Here is a 14,628-nt window from a genome sequence, read left to right as displayed (position 1 = left end):
ATGAATTCCATGCAGTTCTTTGCCAGCCTGAGCTTTTGACACTTCTGAAAATCTCTGGGGAATGAAACACTGCACCTTGCTTCTCTCTGAGATAATCAGACCATTTCAACATACCGAGTCTCCAAATAGGAATCCAGCCCAATAGGAAGTTAAGTGAAACCAGACATCTGGGGTACAGTTGGTAGCATCTGTGGGGGTACAATCGACAACCATCAGGCTGTCTTTTCTCTTTCCTCTGAGACTGAGGCATTGACCCGAGGAAGGTCACAGGACATAGTGCAGGCTGAGGCTGAGGCCTAGTCAGGGCTGAGGTCTGGGCTTGGGGCCAGAGTTGTTGGGAGGGATGCGGTCACAGTCATGATTAGGGGTGTGTGTGATTATTAACTTGGTGTAATGGTAATGTAGGTTTCTGGGGGCCTTTCTACTAGGTCATCGTGTCCTCTTCTACTTCTGCACGTCTTATATTAAGGACCAAAGCAGAACGGACAGAATTTTATGCACCTCGTGGTTGTGGTTCTTTGTTTGTAATTGATCTTGAACAAGGGTTTTCGATCCACAAATCCTGATTTGGTGTTGTCGGTTCCTGTGTGCATGAAAAGTGAAATCTGGATACCCTGTAGTGAAAATATCATTTCCATTATTGAAACAAATATTTCTGTTGCTTCCATTATGTATATCCACTTGCAAATCTAAACAAAAGAACAGCATTTCAAGAAAAGCCAAGGTTATCAAGAAATAAAACATGAAATTTAAAAATTTTAAAGTATCACTCAACCAATCTGAAAAGTAGGGAAACAAATTCACATTCGCAGGTGAATCCTGCCTGCTCAGGCTGTCTGCCCACAAAGAAGGCTAAGGAGGAGCCAGGGACGCCGGAACAGGAAGAGGAGAGAGAACCTCCAGGAGTGTGAGCACAGGAGAGGGGTGACTCAGGGCCCGATGCCAGATCGGGCATTTCTGACAGTGTTCTAAATTGCCAGTAATATATGGGAATTTTATCCATATGTATATGATGCCAAAATAAGCAATCCATTTACAAAGGTGGAAGTTTCCCCCAGGATGGTTATTAGGAAGATTATTTTATCAAGAGGATTTTTTTATTTCAGTAGAAAAGTTGGCCCCATCGCAAGTCTGCGATGACCTGAAATCCCCTTTTGACTTTCTAGGTGACAGTCATCACTGGTCCCTCTGCCCATCTACCCCTTGGAACTCAGGTCAAAGGCTTCCATGACCCTTTGTACAGATCTTGACTCTGAATCTCTGGTGACCCCAGGGCCTGGGGAGTCCTTTTGTTTGTGTGAAGGTGGGAGGGCTGTCTCCTCATGTCCTCATCTGAATAAGAGACAGGTTGCAGTGATACTCCCAACTCTACCCTTTAGAGAAGGCTCCATAGAGTGTCTCCGGGGGTGTAGGCTTCTCTTATAGGCTGGATGTAGTTCAGGAGCCAAAGGTTGGAATTATCAATTTTTTGGTGCACTCAAATGTAATCAATCTCTTGATTTATTTATCTACTTCTTCATTATTGGTGTATAAAAATGCAACAGATTTCTGCATGTTGAGTTTTATATCCTGGGAGTTTGCTGAATTTAAATATTGGTTCTAGCAATTTTTTGGTGGAGTCTTTCAGGTTTTCTACACAGTATTATGTTGTCTGCAAATAGTGAAAGTTTGACTTCTTCCTTGCTGATTTGGATGCTTTTTATTTCTTTTTGGTTTCTGATTACTGAGGCTAAACTTCCAGTACTATGTTAAATAGTAATGGTGAGAGTGGACATCCTTGTCTTGTTCCTGAACATACGGGAAAGGCTCTCAGTTTTCCCCGTGAGGATGGTATTAGCTGTGGGTCTTTCATGTATGGCCTTTATGATGTTGAGGTATGTTCCATCTATCCATATATTTTGGAGGGTTTTTATCAATAATGGATGCTGTGTTTTCTCAAATGCTTTTTTCTACATCTATTGAGGGGATCGTATGATTTTCATCCTTTTTTTTTAATGCAATCTACACACTCTTTAAACAGGGCATAGGCCATAAATAATAATGACAAGTACTATGGTTGTTGAACTCTTACTATGCGACAGGCATGGGTCTAAGTTCTTCGCATGTATTAACTCTATATATCTTCCAGCAACCCTCGAAGGTAGGAACACTTATACCCTTATAAATGCTGGGGAGACTGAATCTCATAATGTCGAGCTGGGTAGTTGTATGTTTTCTGTGGGAGAAGAGGGTTTATAAAGGTGGAAGGGGCCACACTCCATCACAAATGTCTGAGCTTTACACAGTTAATCAATTAATGTTCTGGATAGAGGTCTCCAAACATTCTTGGTTCATTTTTGAATTTTTGCAATAGTGGTTCCCTCCTTCATGAACCTCTTCTCTCCAAATTTGGGCACTATGACCTACTATCCCTCATAGGGTCTAATGCTCATGTTCTTATCACCAAGGTTATTTTGTTTCTGAGCAGCAATCAGGCTGTTACCAGTGGGGCTGGGAGTGCGTCCAGGAGCATTTCAAATACAGCAGACAAAGTGGTCAAAGCAATTCCAGTCACCATGATTGACCTGGAGGTCCTTTACTCTCTTGTCCATCCACCTACGAGGAATATGTCCGTACTTTCCAGTGGGCTGAGAGTGGGGGAGTGGAGCACCAAGGGCAGAAATCAAGGAGCACATCCTTGTGTTCCATCTTGATGCTTCTTTGCTCAATAAACAGCTTTTGTTATGCCTATCTTTCCTCGTAGAAAAATTCTGGGGACCCAGGAGTCAGAAAAAAATTGACTGCATAATAAAATTCTCTGCAGAAAATTCTCTGCTAATTGTCTCTAAATATACACCACAGGGATCAATTTAAATAACTCTGTGTGGCTCCCAGGGATGGAATATGCTTCATATTTTTAAAAAAAGAACGTAATCATTAAAAGGATGGTTAAATTCTCTATTTCTGTCCAACATGCCTGCTTCAAATGTTTTCATTGTTTTGCTTTGCTTTGCTCATCAGATTTTGTAATCAGACAGATCTGGACTCAGATTCCAACTTGCTCCTTATTATCAGGGAACTTAATTTATCAAAGTATCAAATTTATAAAATATCTATAAAATTGAGATGATGATAATAATTAATAGTTATCTCACAATATTGTTATTAGAATTACATAACAAAAAGTATATGAAGTACTTAACACAGCACGTAGTACATAAGGAATGCTCAATTAACATTAGCTATTAGTATACTTATATCAAAATATCACACTATATTTCTTCATTTTCATATGGAACTGAGCTTCTTTTTTATTTTTATTTTTAAAAATTTTTTAAATGTTTTTATTTATTTTTGAGACAGAGAGATACAGAGCATGAGCAGGGGAGAGGCAGAGAGAGAGGAAGACACAGAATCTGAAGCAGACTCCAGGCTCTGAGCTGTCAGCACAGAGCCCGATGCAGGGCTCGAACTCACAGACTGTGAGTTCGTGACCTGAGCTGAAGTCGGAGGCTTAACCGACTGAGCCACCCAGGTGCCCCGGAACTGAGCTTCTTGAGAGAATGAGTACACATTCAACTCTGTACACATAAACTAATTAATTCTTTGTTTTGGTTTGGATGAACAAAAAAAGTACAGTCAAAGGTATCTGTTGACCCATCGACTGCAAATTCTATGGCTTTCAGAATATAACTTCAGATTTTTGGCAATCATTCTGGAACTTGAATTTACAAGTTAAAAAAAAGGCAACAGAACCACAGTAGGTTGGAATGATCAGGTTGTGACTGAAACAGTTAAATATAATTGACTCAAAAGTGACAAAACAAGTAGATTAAGAAACTACAGAAAAGATGGATCAGTTAAAACAAGTGTGGGAGGTGGATTTTGTTAACATTCTGAAAGTGACAGGCATTTCTCTAGTCTTAGTTATTTAATAAGAACTGGCATTGTTTCACTCCTGTACATTTGTTTATTGTATTAACATCCAGAACACAGAACTGGATACATCATAGTATCAGTTCATAAAACACTATAATTATTTATCTACACATGGATCTCTTTTATGTTATTTATTTTTTTTAATTTATATGTTGATAACTTACTGAAAATATCAATAAATCCATTATTTAACAGAAAGAAAAAAAACATTACAAATAATCTACATGCTCCTTTCTTAGTTTATCAAATAGAAAGGCACAGAATTTAATGATAATCTCTCAACACTTATCCAGTTTCCTGTTTTGTTACTGAAGGAACGGGGCACATCTTGTTCCGTTAGAGATGGGACCTTGGTGGCTTTGTGGAAACTGAAATGAAACAAACTAGATAAAATCTTCCCCCTACTCCCCAGTTTGTTCTACTAAGTTAGAACTAACATAACCCACTTATTTGACCATCTGCTTGATTTCTTCCTTTTGCTCCTCCAGACGGACTGTCCGCCTCCGGTTACCTTGTCCTGGGCATTACGAGGTGGACCCTTGTGGACCACATGGATGGGTTTCCTTATTCTCTGGTTGCTATTTGGAAGCAGTCAGTAGAAGCATCAGGAGGAGGCTGGGAGTTGGGAGCAGAGTGAGCTCAGGGTTCCCTCCCTGACGGTTGGGTTGGCTGCAGCATCCCCCGGGGCCCAACATATAAGGTCATCTACCCCAGTGACAGAGCTTTATGCTCAGGAAATAAAAGGTGCAGGTGGGAGTGGCCATTCCCTTTTATACCAATTAGCCCACTGGAGGAATCTGTTTCTTTTCTCCCAGGGCCCTGGATCCACAGGCTTGAAAATCTAGTGCTCAAGAAGGAATGCTCATGTCTGGTGACATGGTGATGATTTTTTAAACTTCAATTTTGATTTGCCACCATTAAAGAGAAATCAGAGCAAAGATGCCCATTAGTGGAATCCATAGGGGTTGGTCTCAGAGGGTCACAGAGTAGGGTGGGGAAAGTTGGGGGGGGGAACAGAAGGTTCCAGCAGAATCCACCCTTAATGTCCCTCAGTATCCACACTTGTTCTTTGACTGGGAGACAAATCCACGCCCCCAAAGAAGGGAACCCCCAGAGTCCTAATTGTAAGAGAATGAGGGAATCACCCTCCTGCAGCCCCTCATAAGACACTGGATTCAGACACGTGTCACCCAGGGGAAGGGGGTCACAACTCCGTCACCTGCACTGGCGCTGCTCCCACTGCCCTTCCGTGTCCCTGTCCCCTCCTGACATCCCTCTGTCTCCCTCGCTGTGTCCAGCTCTTTGCCTTTCTCATTTCCTGTTGCTGTCCGTCCCTCTGCGTCTTTGTCTCCACATCTCCCTTTCCAGCGGGGTCTCCTCCTTCTTTACTTCTCTCTATCTCTCCTCTGTCTCCTCCTGATCTCTCTCCCTCTCTCTGTTTCTCTCTACATGTCTCTTATTTGTCTCTGTGTTTCTGTCTCTGTTCATCTCTATCTACCACCTAGTTTCTATTTCTATCTCTCTCCCTTATCGACTTTACACACTCTCTCTCCCTCTACCTCTCCTTCCACAGTCACAGTAGCTGCTTGAAATTCTTCGTTATTCTGACATCTGTGTATTTCCCTGTCTTCCGATGTCCACTTCCTGTCCTCTCAGCGCCCTCTTCATAGGAGCCTCTTTGTCCATCGTCCCTTCTTCTCTCTGCTTCTCTTCTCTGTCCCCTGGGGCCTGTGGGATGCAAGCCTGTGGTCTGTGCTAAGGGGGCAGGATGGGCCCAAGCTCACAAATGTACGTTTACTCCTTCAGTGTCTCTTGATGATCGCACCTGCCACATATCAAGTGATCAGAACGATAATGGCAGTGACAGAACTGTCCCCAACATTGCTGCCCTGGGGGACAAGGTCATCACATGCACATGAGTGCTTATATTTCTATCAGCTGGTTGTGAGGTGTTACCTAGTGATAGTGTGAGAAATAGTCTCTTTATCGTGATTTATTATAATGTCCTACGATTTCATGACCTCGTAATGGGTCTCTTTATGTTGTTTTGTGACCACAGTGAGGCAGGTCAGTAGTGTTCGTAACAAGCCATACCTCTCTGTATGGACTGGTTGGCCTCTGGCTGGTTTGTGTGGCCAAAGTGTCCTGGGTGAAGCTCACCTTAGCCAAAAGGAGAAGGGTGGGAGGAAGAAATGACTCCAAACATAGACTTGTTTCCTCCTCCCCATAGGGGGTGTTTCCTCCCTGTACAAGGCCACTGTGCTCTCAGGCTGCACATCAAAAGCACATTGGATCCACGTGGAAAACTGAGATTGACATGGACTTGGAATCATTTCTCATGAGAGTGTCTTCATATTTTTCTAACCTCTCTAACTAAGCTATAATAACCAGATCTCAGAGTCACCCCTCTGTGGAGTCAGGCACTGAGAAGGTGCAGCAAGACGAGAGGGTTCGGTTGTATTAGGAAATGGGGAGGACAAATGAGGGGACCACCCCCAAGAGGGAGGGAAGGTGACTTTCTGCCCCCTCAAACCCTCCCCCCCCTCACACACTTCCTGCACTTGCTGGAGGCCTTAACCTTGACCTGGGACTTCAGTAGAGGGTCCAGATGTTGTTTGGGCTCCTTCACAGACAGGCATGTCTTAAATATACATCTTCATCCACAAAAACAGAAGCTCATCGAGACAGAGGAAGATTTAGCAAATCTGAGAAACCAATTTACTTCCAGTCATTTAGACTTCCCTTTCATTAATCATTTTTGCCAATGCTATTATGTCACATAAAGTTGGAATTTTCAATTGAAAATGCATTTAATTCAGCTTAGACCTCCTCAGAGAGCTTTATCTTCCCCCCACACAGCAGGGCCTTTCTGTTTGGGGCCAGAGAATCAGTAAATAGCTTTTCTTTTCTTCAATTTCTTTTCTTTCTTTTTTCTTTTTTTTTCTTTTGGTCAAGAAGTTGACTAACTTTATAGGAAGTTAGTGAACATAGTGATATATTTTTGGTATAATTTTGCTTTAATACAGAAATCAGTCACACAACTGTAGCAGTTAAACCTCCTCACTTTACAGATGAGAGAACAAAGGTCCAGGGAATCTGGTCCCCAAATCCCATATGGAGTCACTTTCTTTTTTTTTTTTTTTTTTTTTTAATATATGAAATTTACTGTCAAATTGGTTTCCATACAACACCCAGTGCTCATCCCAAAAGGTGCCCTCCTCAATACCCATCACCCACCCTGCCCTCCCTCCCACCCCCATCAAACCTCAGTTTGTTCTCAGTTTTTAACAGTCTCTAATGCTTTGGCTCTCTCCCACTCACTTTCAAGGAGAAGGGGAAGGCGGAGGGCCCGGGGTCTCGTCCAGGGCTGATGCATGCACCTGCCCTGAGGATCATTTCCCCCACAGGAGAGTGAGCGCCAGGCATGGGTGAGGGTGCTGCGAAGTTAGCCACACTGTTTCCTGGGCTTCTGATCAAGGAGTCTCTCTCTCTGCACAGGAACCAGCTGTGGGCGGGGCGGTAACTTAGAAACTGGAGTCAGGAGCTGCCTTCCAGTCTCTGCTTGCACCCATTTTGTGCGGAATCCCCAGAGAGTCTCTCGGCCTTGAAATTATTTGCACGATAATTTATTCTTGCATTCTTCAGAGGATGTGGTCAGAATCTTAAATGGCTATCCGTCACAGCTCTGTTCAATAGAAATAAGTGTAAGACAGAATTTGAGAGACAAATTAATAATTTCCTAACTGCTGTGTTATAAACAAAGTTAAAGAAATAATTCTGGGACAAATTTTATTTAGTGAATGATATCCAAAATAGTATTTCAGTGTGCAGTCAATATAGAAATTTTTAAGGATTTATTTCATCTTTTTTTTATAGTCTCCAGAATATGATTTGTATGCTACACAAGCAGCCCATCGCGGCGTGGACTAGTGCACTGGCTACATTTCAAGTGCTCAGTAGCCACATGGGACTGGTGCCTGGTGCTCGTGGCTACTGCATTGAGCAGCTCAGATCCTGCTCCAGATGTTTCAGAAGCTCCACCCTGGACAATCTTTAGAAAAGTGTCTCTAGGTGGGCCCGGGAGGCTCAGTTTGCTAAGTGTCTGACTTTGGCTCAGATCATGATCTCATGGTTGGTGAGTTCGAGCTCCACCTAGGGCTCTGTGCTGATAGCTCAGAGTCCCTCTTGGGCTCTGCCCCTCCCCCAATCATACTCGGTCTCTCTCCCTCTCTCTCCCTCTTTCTCTCAAGAATAAATAAACATTTGGGGCGCCTGGGTGGCTCAGTCGGTTAAGCGTCCGACTGTAGCTCATGATCTCGCGGTTCGTGAGTTCGAGCCTCGCATTGTTCTCTGTGCTGACAGCTCGGAGCCTGGAGTCTGCTTCAGATTCTGTGTGTCCCTCTCTCTCTGACCCTTCCTCTCTCTGTCTCTCTCTCAAAAATAAATAAACCTTAAAAAAAAAAGAATAAATAAACATTAAAAACAAAGTGCCTCCAGACTGGACAGCTCCCTCATTCTGCACCAGGCTGTCCACCAGGGGCTCCTTAGCCTCCTGGGTTATGTGCAGTGGACCCGCGGAGGGGGCGTGGGTGTCAGGGGTACTGACCGTTGACCCCAGGAAGCCCCAGGGACCCAGCAACCCTGGGAGGTCCGGGCCTGGAGCGCCCTGGGAGAGTGAGACTTTTTGCTCAGGGAGGAGAGCAGGGTGTGGGGCTGTGAGCTTCCCAGGCAGCACAGTAGTACACGCCCTCATCGCTCTTCTGCAGCTTCTTCACTGACAGTTCACAGCTGTTGCTTTCCTTGCCTTTCTTGGCATCAATTTTGTCCACTTCCAAGCCCCCATACCTCTGCACATGTAACCTTGACATGTCCAGCATGAGGATCCTCTTGGGGTTAGTCCCCTCCTGGTGGAGGTACCAGTGGATGTAGCTGACGGAGGCTCTGGCTTGGCAGGACAGGGTGGCCGAGCTGCCTACACGCCCCACGGCCACAGCCTGCTGAGTCAGACTGATCGCTGCCACGCCACCTGCAAGGGGGACAGCGGTGAGACGGAGAAAGATAGGAGCCTCAGCTCACCCCACACCAGGGTCACCCCGCACCAGGGAAGGAGTCGGGACCTACCTGGAAACAGGAGGGCACACAGGAAGGCGAGGGGACCCAGCATGGTTCTGCTTCCCCGCTGGTGGGGAGAAGCCCAGGGTGACCTCCCAGCTGCACCTGCTGGACGGAGACTGACTGGATGGGTGGCAGAGGGCAGGTTAGGCTCTGAGCTCTGCTTCCCTGAGGCACCTGCAGGCACTGGTGAGAGAGAGGCGGGAGGGAGGGAGGAGGGAGGAGCCAGAAGGCAGGGACAGGTCTGACCACAAGGGGGAGAGGGACCACCAGTGGTCAGGGTGCTAAGAAACACTGAAGAACTTTGGTGCAGTAAGAGCACCACTAATAATAGCAATTTTTGATTGGACATCGACTTTGTTTGAGCAGAGCACTAATAGGTTTCTGCTCAGTGTCTCTTCCAAGGCTGCATGCCTAAGGCGAATCAGGTGGGATGACAGCCGGGTCTGGCTGGAGACAAATCCCAAGCCTCAAATGGCCACTTGGCACTCACAGAGCAATGGGTGTGCGGCCTGCCTGGGGGGCAGGGACAAGCAGAGCAGCAATCCCCCCCTAAAAGGCACGGGGCTCCCGAGCAGGCACTGGAGCATTGTCCCCAGAAGAGGCATCAGGAGATCAAATGCCCTCACATAACACGATAGCTGTGCAGTCGTGGGCGAGCTGTTTCTCCTCCTTTTCCTCATCTGTCAAAAGGGACCTCGTTCATTTGCAGGCAGACTGAACAGGAAATGTGAGCAAAGCATGTAGCCTGTCCCAGGTGCATAGACAATGCTCAGGAAATGTGGGGACGGGCGTTTCACCTCAACACTGGCCTGGGTGCCGTTGATGATTTCTGGGATCCCCAGAGTGCAAAATTATAGGGAATATTACTCTTTTGGAAAATCAGGGGCACATGTGTGTGTATGTGTGTGTGTGGCCAAAGGCAGAAGTGTGCGTTGACCCAAGTGGGGTGCAGACCAGGGGGCGGGACCAGGTCCTACAGTTCCAGGGTCAGATCCTCAGAAATGGTAAAGGTGGGGTGGGAGGGAGCGGAGGGTGGGTGATGGGTATTGAGGAAGGTACCTTTTGGGATGAGCACTGAGTGTTGTATGGAAACCAATTTGACAATAAATTTCATATTTAAAAAAAAAAGAATGGGTTGAATCAGTCATGATCTTTGCCCTCAGGAGCTTAGGGTTCAGAGGAAGAGACAAACTTGAAAACCCATAAATGTCATGCAGTATAATAGGTTTTATATTACATTAAAATTATGTTATTAGTAAAAAAAGAAAAGAAAGAAAGAAATGGTCATTCGGCGCCTCGTGAAGGGGCGGCTGAAGAATGCGTCTGAAATGAAATTTTGAGAGGTAAAGGGAGCATTGACTTCCGACTGAAATGAAGCTTCCTTTTCAGTTATGTCCAGTGTACCGGGCCCCCTGGGTATGGTTATGGTAATTAGTTACGTTAATTATAGCCTGACTGCCTGGAGGGAGATGGCAGTGGGGATGGCCAGGAAGGGGACTTGGGTGGGCTGGAGGGTTGGGTCCTTCAGCACCCACTTCCAGAAATGCCAACATGCTGAGCTATAACCAAGATTCAAGGCCCAGGTGTCCGAAAATGCAGGCTTTCATTGTCCTGACCCTCAGCGAAGGGTCACTGTGCCACTGTCTGTAGTACTTCGTGTCTGTCCTCCAGCGGGGAAAAGACACACTCAGCCCAAGTACCTACTCTGATTCTCCAAGAACGGACCTGGTCTCTAAGTAGGCCGATGGAGTCAGTGGGAATCAGAAGAGAAAACAGGATTTGGTTTTGTAACAGAGGCAAAAGTTGTTTGAGAAGAGGGGAGAAAAGTAGTCCAGGCAGAGGTCCGTTTCAGGCCTTTCCAACCATCAGATTTCACATGTTGTATCTAAGTGCTCAATAATATGTAAGATTTTAAATATTAAGTAACGTGAATTCTTTTTGGAGATACATTTTAAAATAAAATTCAAAAGCGACGCAAGTTTGCTAGGTGACAAATTAGGGTATAGAAGTGACATAGTAAAAACTATCCTGATCCTAGTGTTTAGAAGTGACCCCTCCAAAGTTGTGCCCTTTCCTCTACCCGGGGCTGTGTCCCTGAACCCATTCTGGGGGCGAAACATAAAAATCACCCGAAAAAATAGTCAACATGGGTTTCCATGCCTAGATACTTTTAGAATTGTGATTTCTAGGAAATGACTCTGAGGTAACAGACATGACTTTTCCACAGTACTGGTGGGTGTGAGCAGTTGGTATTGGATATTATCATACCTATGAAAATTGTGATTTTTTGAGGTGTTCTTGGACTTTATTCAGCATTAATTTGATATTATAATGTTGCTTCTATTACTCTAAATCATTGCGTCTCACCCACCTCAGGAATGAAACAAATGACTTGAGCCCAAATCATCAGGATATTTCTTTCAAGCAGCCACCTACGCAAAGTCCCCTACCCATGAGGTAATGTGAGACCATCACTAACATTCAATATGAATCTCACTTCAACAGAGACAGAGGCCCTGAATACTCCAATAAGATATTTTTAGTACTTGGTCCTGAATACTCCAATAAGATATTTTAAGTATTTTTACGAATCAGTGTTTTAAACAATAATGTAAGTAGAAATCTTTACTTAAGGCAGGGCTGGTTGGCCTCTGACTAGTTTGCCTTTACTAAGTGTGGCCAAAGTGTCGTTGGTAAAACTCACCTTAGTCAAAAGGAGAAGGGCAGGGGGAAGAAATGACTCCAAATATAGACTTGTTTTTACCTCCAGGTAGAGATTGTTTCCTCTGTGTACAAAGTCACTGTCCTCTCAGGCTGTAACTCAAAGACACAATGGGACCATGTGGAAAACTGAGATTGACATGGACTTGGGATGACTTCTCATGGAAGTGTCTTCATATTTAGCTAATTTCTCTCTAACTAAACTATAATAGTCAGATCTCAGAATCACCCCTCTGTGGAAGAGAGACTGAGAAGGTGCGACAATAGGAAAGGATGCGGTTGTATTTTGACAATGAGGAAGATGAATGAAGGAACATCCCCTACAGAGCAAACGTAAGTTTCTGCCCACCCCCCCAACCCACCCCTTCCTGCGCATGCTGGAGGCCTTAGCTTTGACCCAGGACTTCAGTAGAGGGTGCAGGTCTTTCATAAATCTTGTATTGTAAAATCAGAAGCTCAGGGAGATAGATGAGGACTTAGTGAATCTGAGAAACCAACTTTTACCTCAGATCATTTAGACTTTCCTTTCATTAACCATTTTTATCAATGTTATTGAGTTATATACATAAAAGTTGAATTTTCAATTAAAAATTCATTTAATTCAATTTAGATCTCCTCAGAGAGCTTTTCTTCCCCACACACAGCAGCAGTTTTCCTGTTTGGGGCTGGAGGATCTGTAACACAGTGTTTCTTTTCTTCTTTTCTTTTCTTTGTTTCTTTTCTTTTCTTTCTTTCTTTTTTTTTTTTTTTTGTCAAGAAGTTCACTGACTTTACAAGAAGATGTGAACATGGTGATCTTATTGCCATAATTGTGCTTTAATACAGAAATCAGTCACACAACTGTAGCAGTTAAACCTCCTCACTTTACAGAGGAGAGAACAGAGGTCCAGGGAAGCTGGTCCCCAAATCCCATATGGAGTCACTTTCAAGGAGAAGGGGAAGGCGGAGGGCCCGGGGTCTTGTCCAGGGCTGATGCATGCACCTGCCCTGAGGATCATTTCCCCCGCAGGAGAGTGAGCGCCAGGCATGGGTGAGGGTGCTGCGAAGTCAGCCACACTGTTTCCTGGGCTTCTGATCAAGGAGTCTCTCTCTGCACAGGACCCAGCGGTGGGCGGGGTGGCAATTTAGAAACTGGAGTCAGGGGCTGCCTTCCAGTCTCGACTTGCACCCATTTTGTGCAGAATCCCCAGAGAGTCTCTCGGCCTTGAAATTATTTGCGCGATATGTCGTTCCCACATTCTTCATTGGAGATGGTCAGATTCTTGAATCGTCAGTCCGGCACAGCTCTGTTCAATAGAAGTAAGTGTTAGACACAATTTGAGACACAAATTAAAAATTCCCTAAATGCTGCGTTAAAAACAAAGTTAAAGAAATAAGTAACAAAGTTAAAGAAATAATTCTAGCACAAATTTTATTTAGTGAATGATATCCAAAGTAGTATTTCAGTGTGCAGTTAATATAGAAATTTTTAAGGATATATTTCATCTTCTTTTATAGTCTCCAGAATATGATTTATACGCTACACAACCAGCCCATCGCAGCGTGGACTAGTGCACTGGCTACATTTCAAGTGCTCAGTAGCCACATTGGGCTGGTGCCTGGTGCTCGTGGCTGCTGCCTTGTGCAGCTCAGATCCTGCTCCAGATGCTTCAGAAGCTCCGCCCTGGACGATCTTTAGAAAAGTGCCTCCAGACGGGACAGCCCCCTGGGTCTGCACCAGCCTGTGAGCCAGGGCTCCTTAGCCTCCTGGGTCATGTGCAGTGGACCCGCGGAAGGGGATGTCCTCCAGTGTCCAGGGTACTGTCGGTTGACCCAGGAAACCCCAGGGACCCAGCACCCATGGGAAGTCCAGGACTGAAGCACCCTGGGAGTTGGGGACTTTTTGCTCAAGGACCTGAGCTTCCCGTAAGTCTGTGCTCTGCTCTTCCCAAACAGCACAGTAATACACGCCCTCATCGCTCTTCGCCAGCTTCAGCAGCAACAGGTTAGAGCTTGTGCTATCCTTGCCTTTCTTGGCGTGGACCTTGTCCACTGTCAAGACACCATCACTGATCACATGTGAGCTGGACATATCCAGCATGAGGATCCTCTTGGGGGCTGTACCCTCCTGGTGGCGGTACCAGTGGAGGTAGCTGACGGAGGCGCTGGTTTTGCAGGGCAGCGTGGCCCAGCTGCCTGCACGCGCCACCACCACAGCTGGCTGCTCCACACTGATTGCTGCCACGCCACCTGCGAGGGGGGACAGCGGTGAGACAGGGAAGGATAAGAGCCTCAGGGCACCCCACCCACCACCCCACCCACCCGCACTGGGGAGGGAGTCAGGACTTACCAGGATATAGGAGGGCACACAGGAAGGCGAGGGGACCCAGCATGGTTCTGCTTCCCCGCTGGTGGGGAGAAGCCCAGGGTTACCTCCCAGCTGCACCTGCTGGACAGAGACTGACTGGATGGGTGGCAGAGGGCAGGTTAGGCTCTGAGCTCTGCTTCCCTGAGGCACCTGCAGGTACTGGTGAGAGGGAGGCGGGGGGGAGGACGAAGGGAGGAGGGAGGGAGGAGCCAGAAGGCAGGGACAGGTCTGACCACAAGGGGGAGAGGGACCACCAGTGGTCAGGGTGCTAAGAAACACTGAAGAACTTTGGTGCAGTAAGAACACCACTAATAATAGCAATTTTTGATTGGACATCGACTTTGTTTGAGCAGAGCACTAATAGGTTTCTGCTCAGTGTCTCTTCCAAGGCTGCATGCCTAAGGCGAATCAGGTGGGATGACAGCTGGGTCTGGCTGGAGACAAATCCCAAGCCTCAAATGGCCACTTGGCACTCACAGAGCAATGGGTGTGCGGCCTCCCTGGGGGGCAGGGACAAGCAGAGCAGC

The 14,628-nt window shown here is 45.8% G+C and overlaps 2 gene segments (V, D, J or C); both read right to left on the bottom strand.

The window, feature by feature from the left end:
• Nucleotides 1-14,284, bottom strand: part of LOC132676302 (T-cell receptor gamma chain C region DFL12-like) — a 42,784-nt gene extending 28,500 nt beyond the window's left edge. The window contains 2 exon segments of the C gene segment in view: nt 13,688-13,983; nt 14,084-14,284. Coding sequence covers nt 13,688-13,983; nt 14,084-14,126 — 339 coding nt within the window.
• On the bottom strand, nt 7,622-9,244 carry LOC145715296 (T cell receptor gamma variable 4-like). The segment is given in 2 exon segments: nt 7,622-8,944; nt 9,040-9,244. Coding segments are annotated over 2 exon segments (381 nt in total).
• Nucleotides 14,285-14,628: the final 344 nt, after the last annotated feature.

The sequence above is a fragment of the Panthera onca genome, chromosome A2, assembly GCF_046562875.1.
Source record: "Panthera onca isolate mPanOnc1 chromosome A2, mPanOnc1 haplotype 2, whole genome shotgun sequence".
Taxonomy (NCBI): domain Eukaryota; kingdom Metazoa; phylum Chordata; class Mammalia; order Carnivora; family Felidae; genus Panthera; species Panthera onca.
Note: the sequence above shows the minus strand (reverse complement) of the source record. Positions and strands in the feature narration are given on the sequence as shown.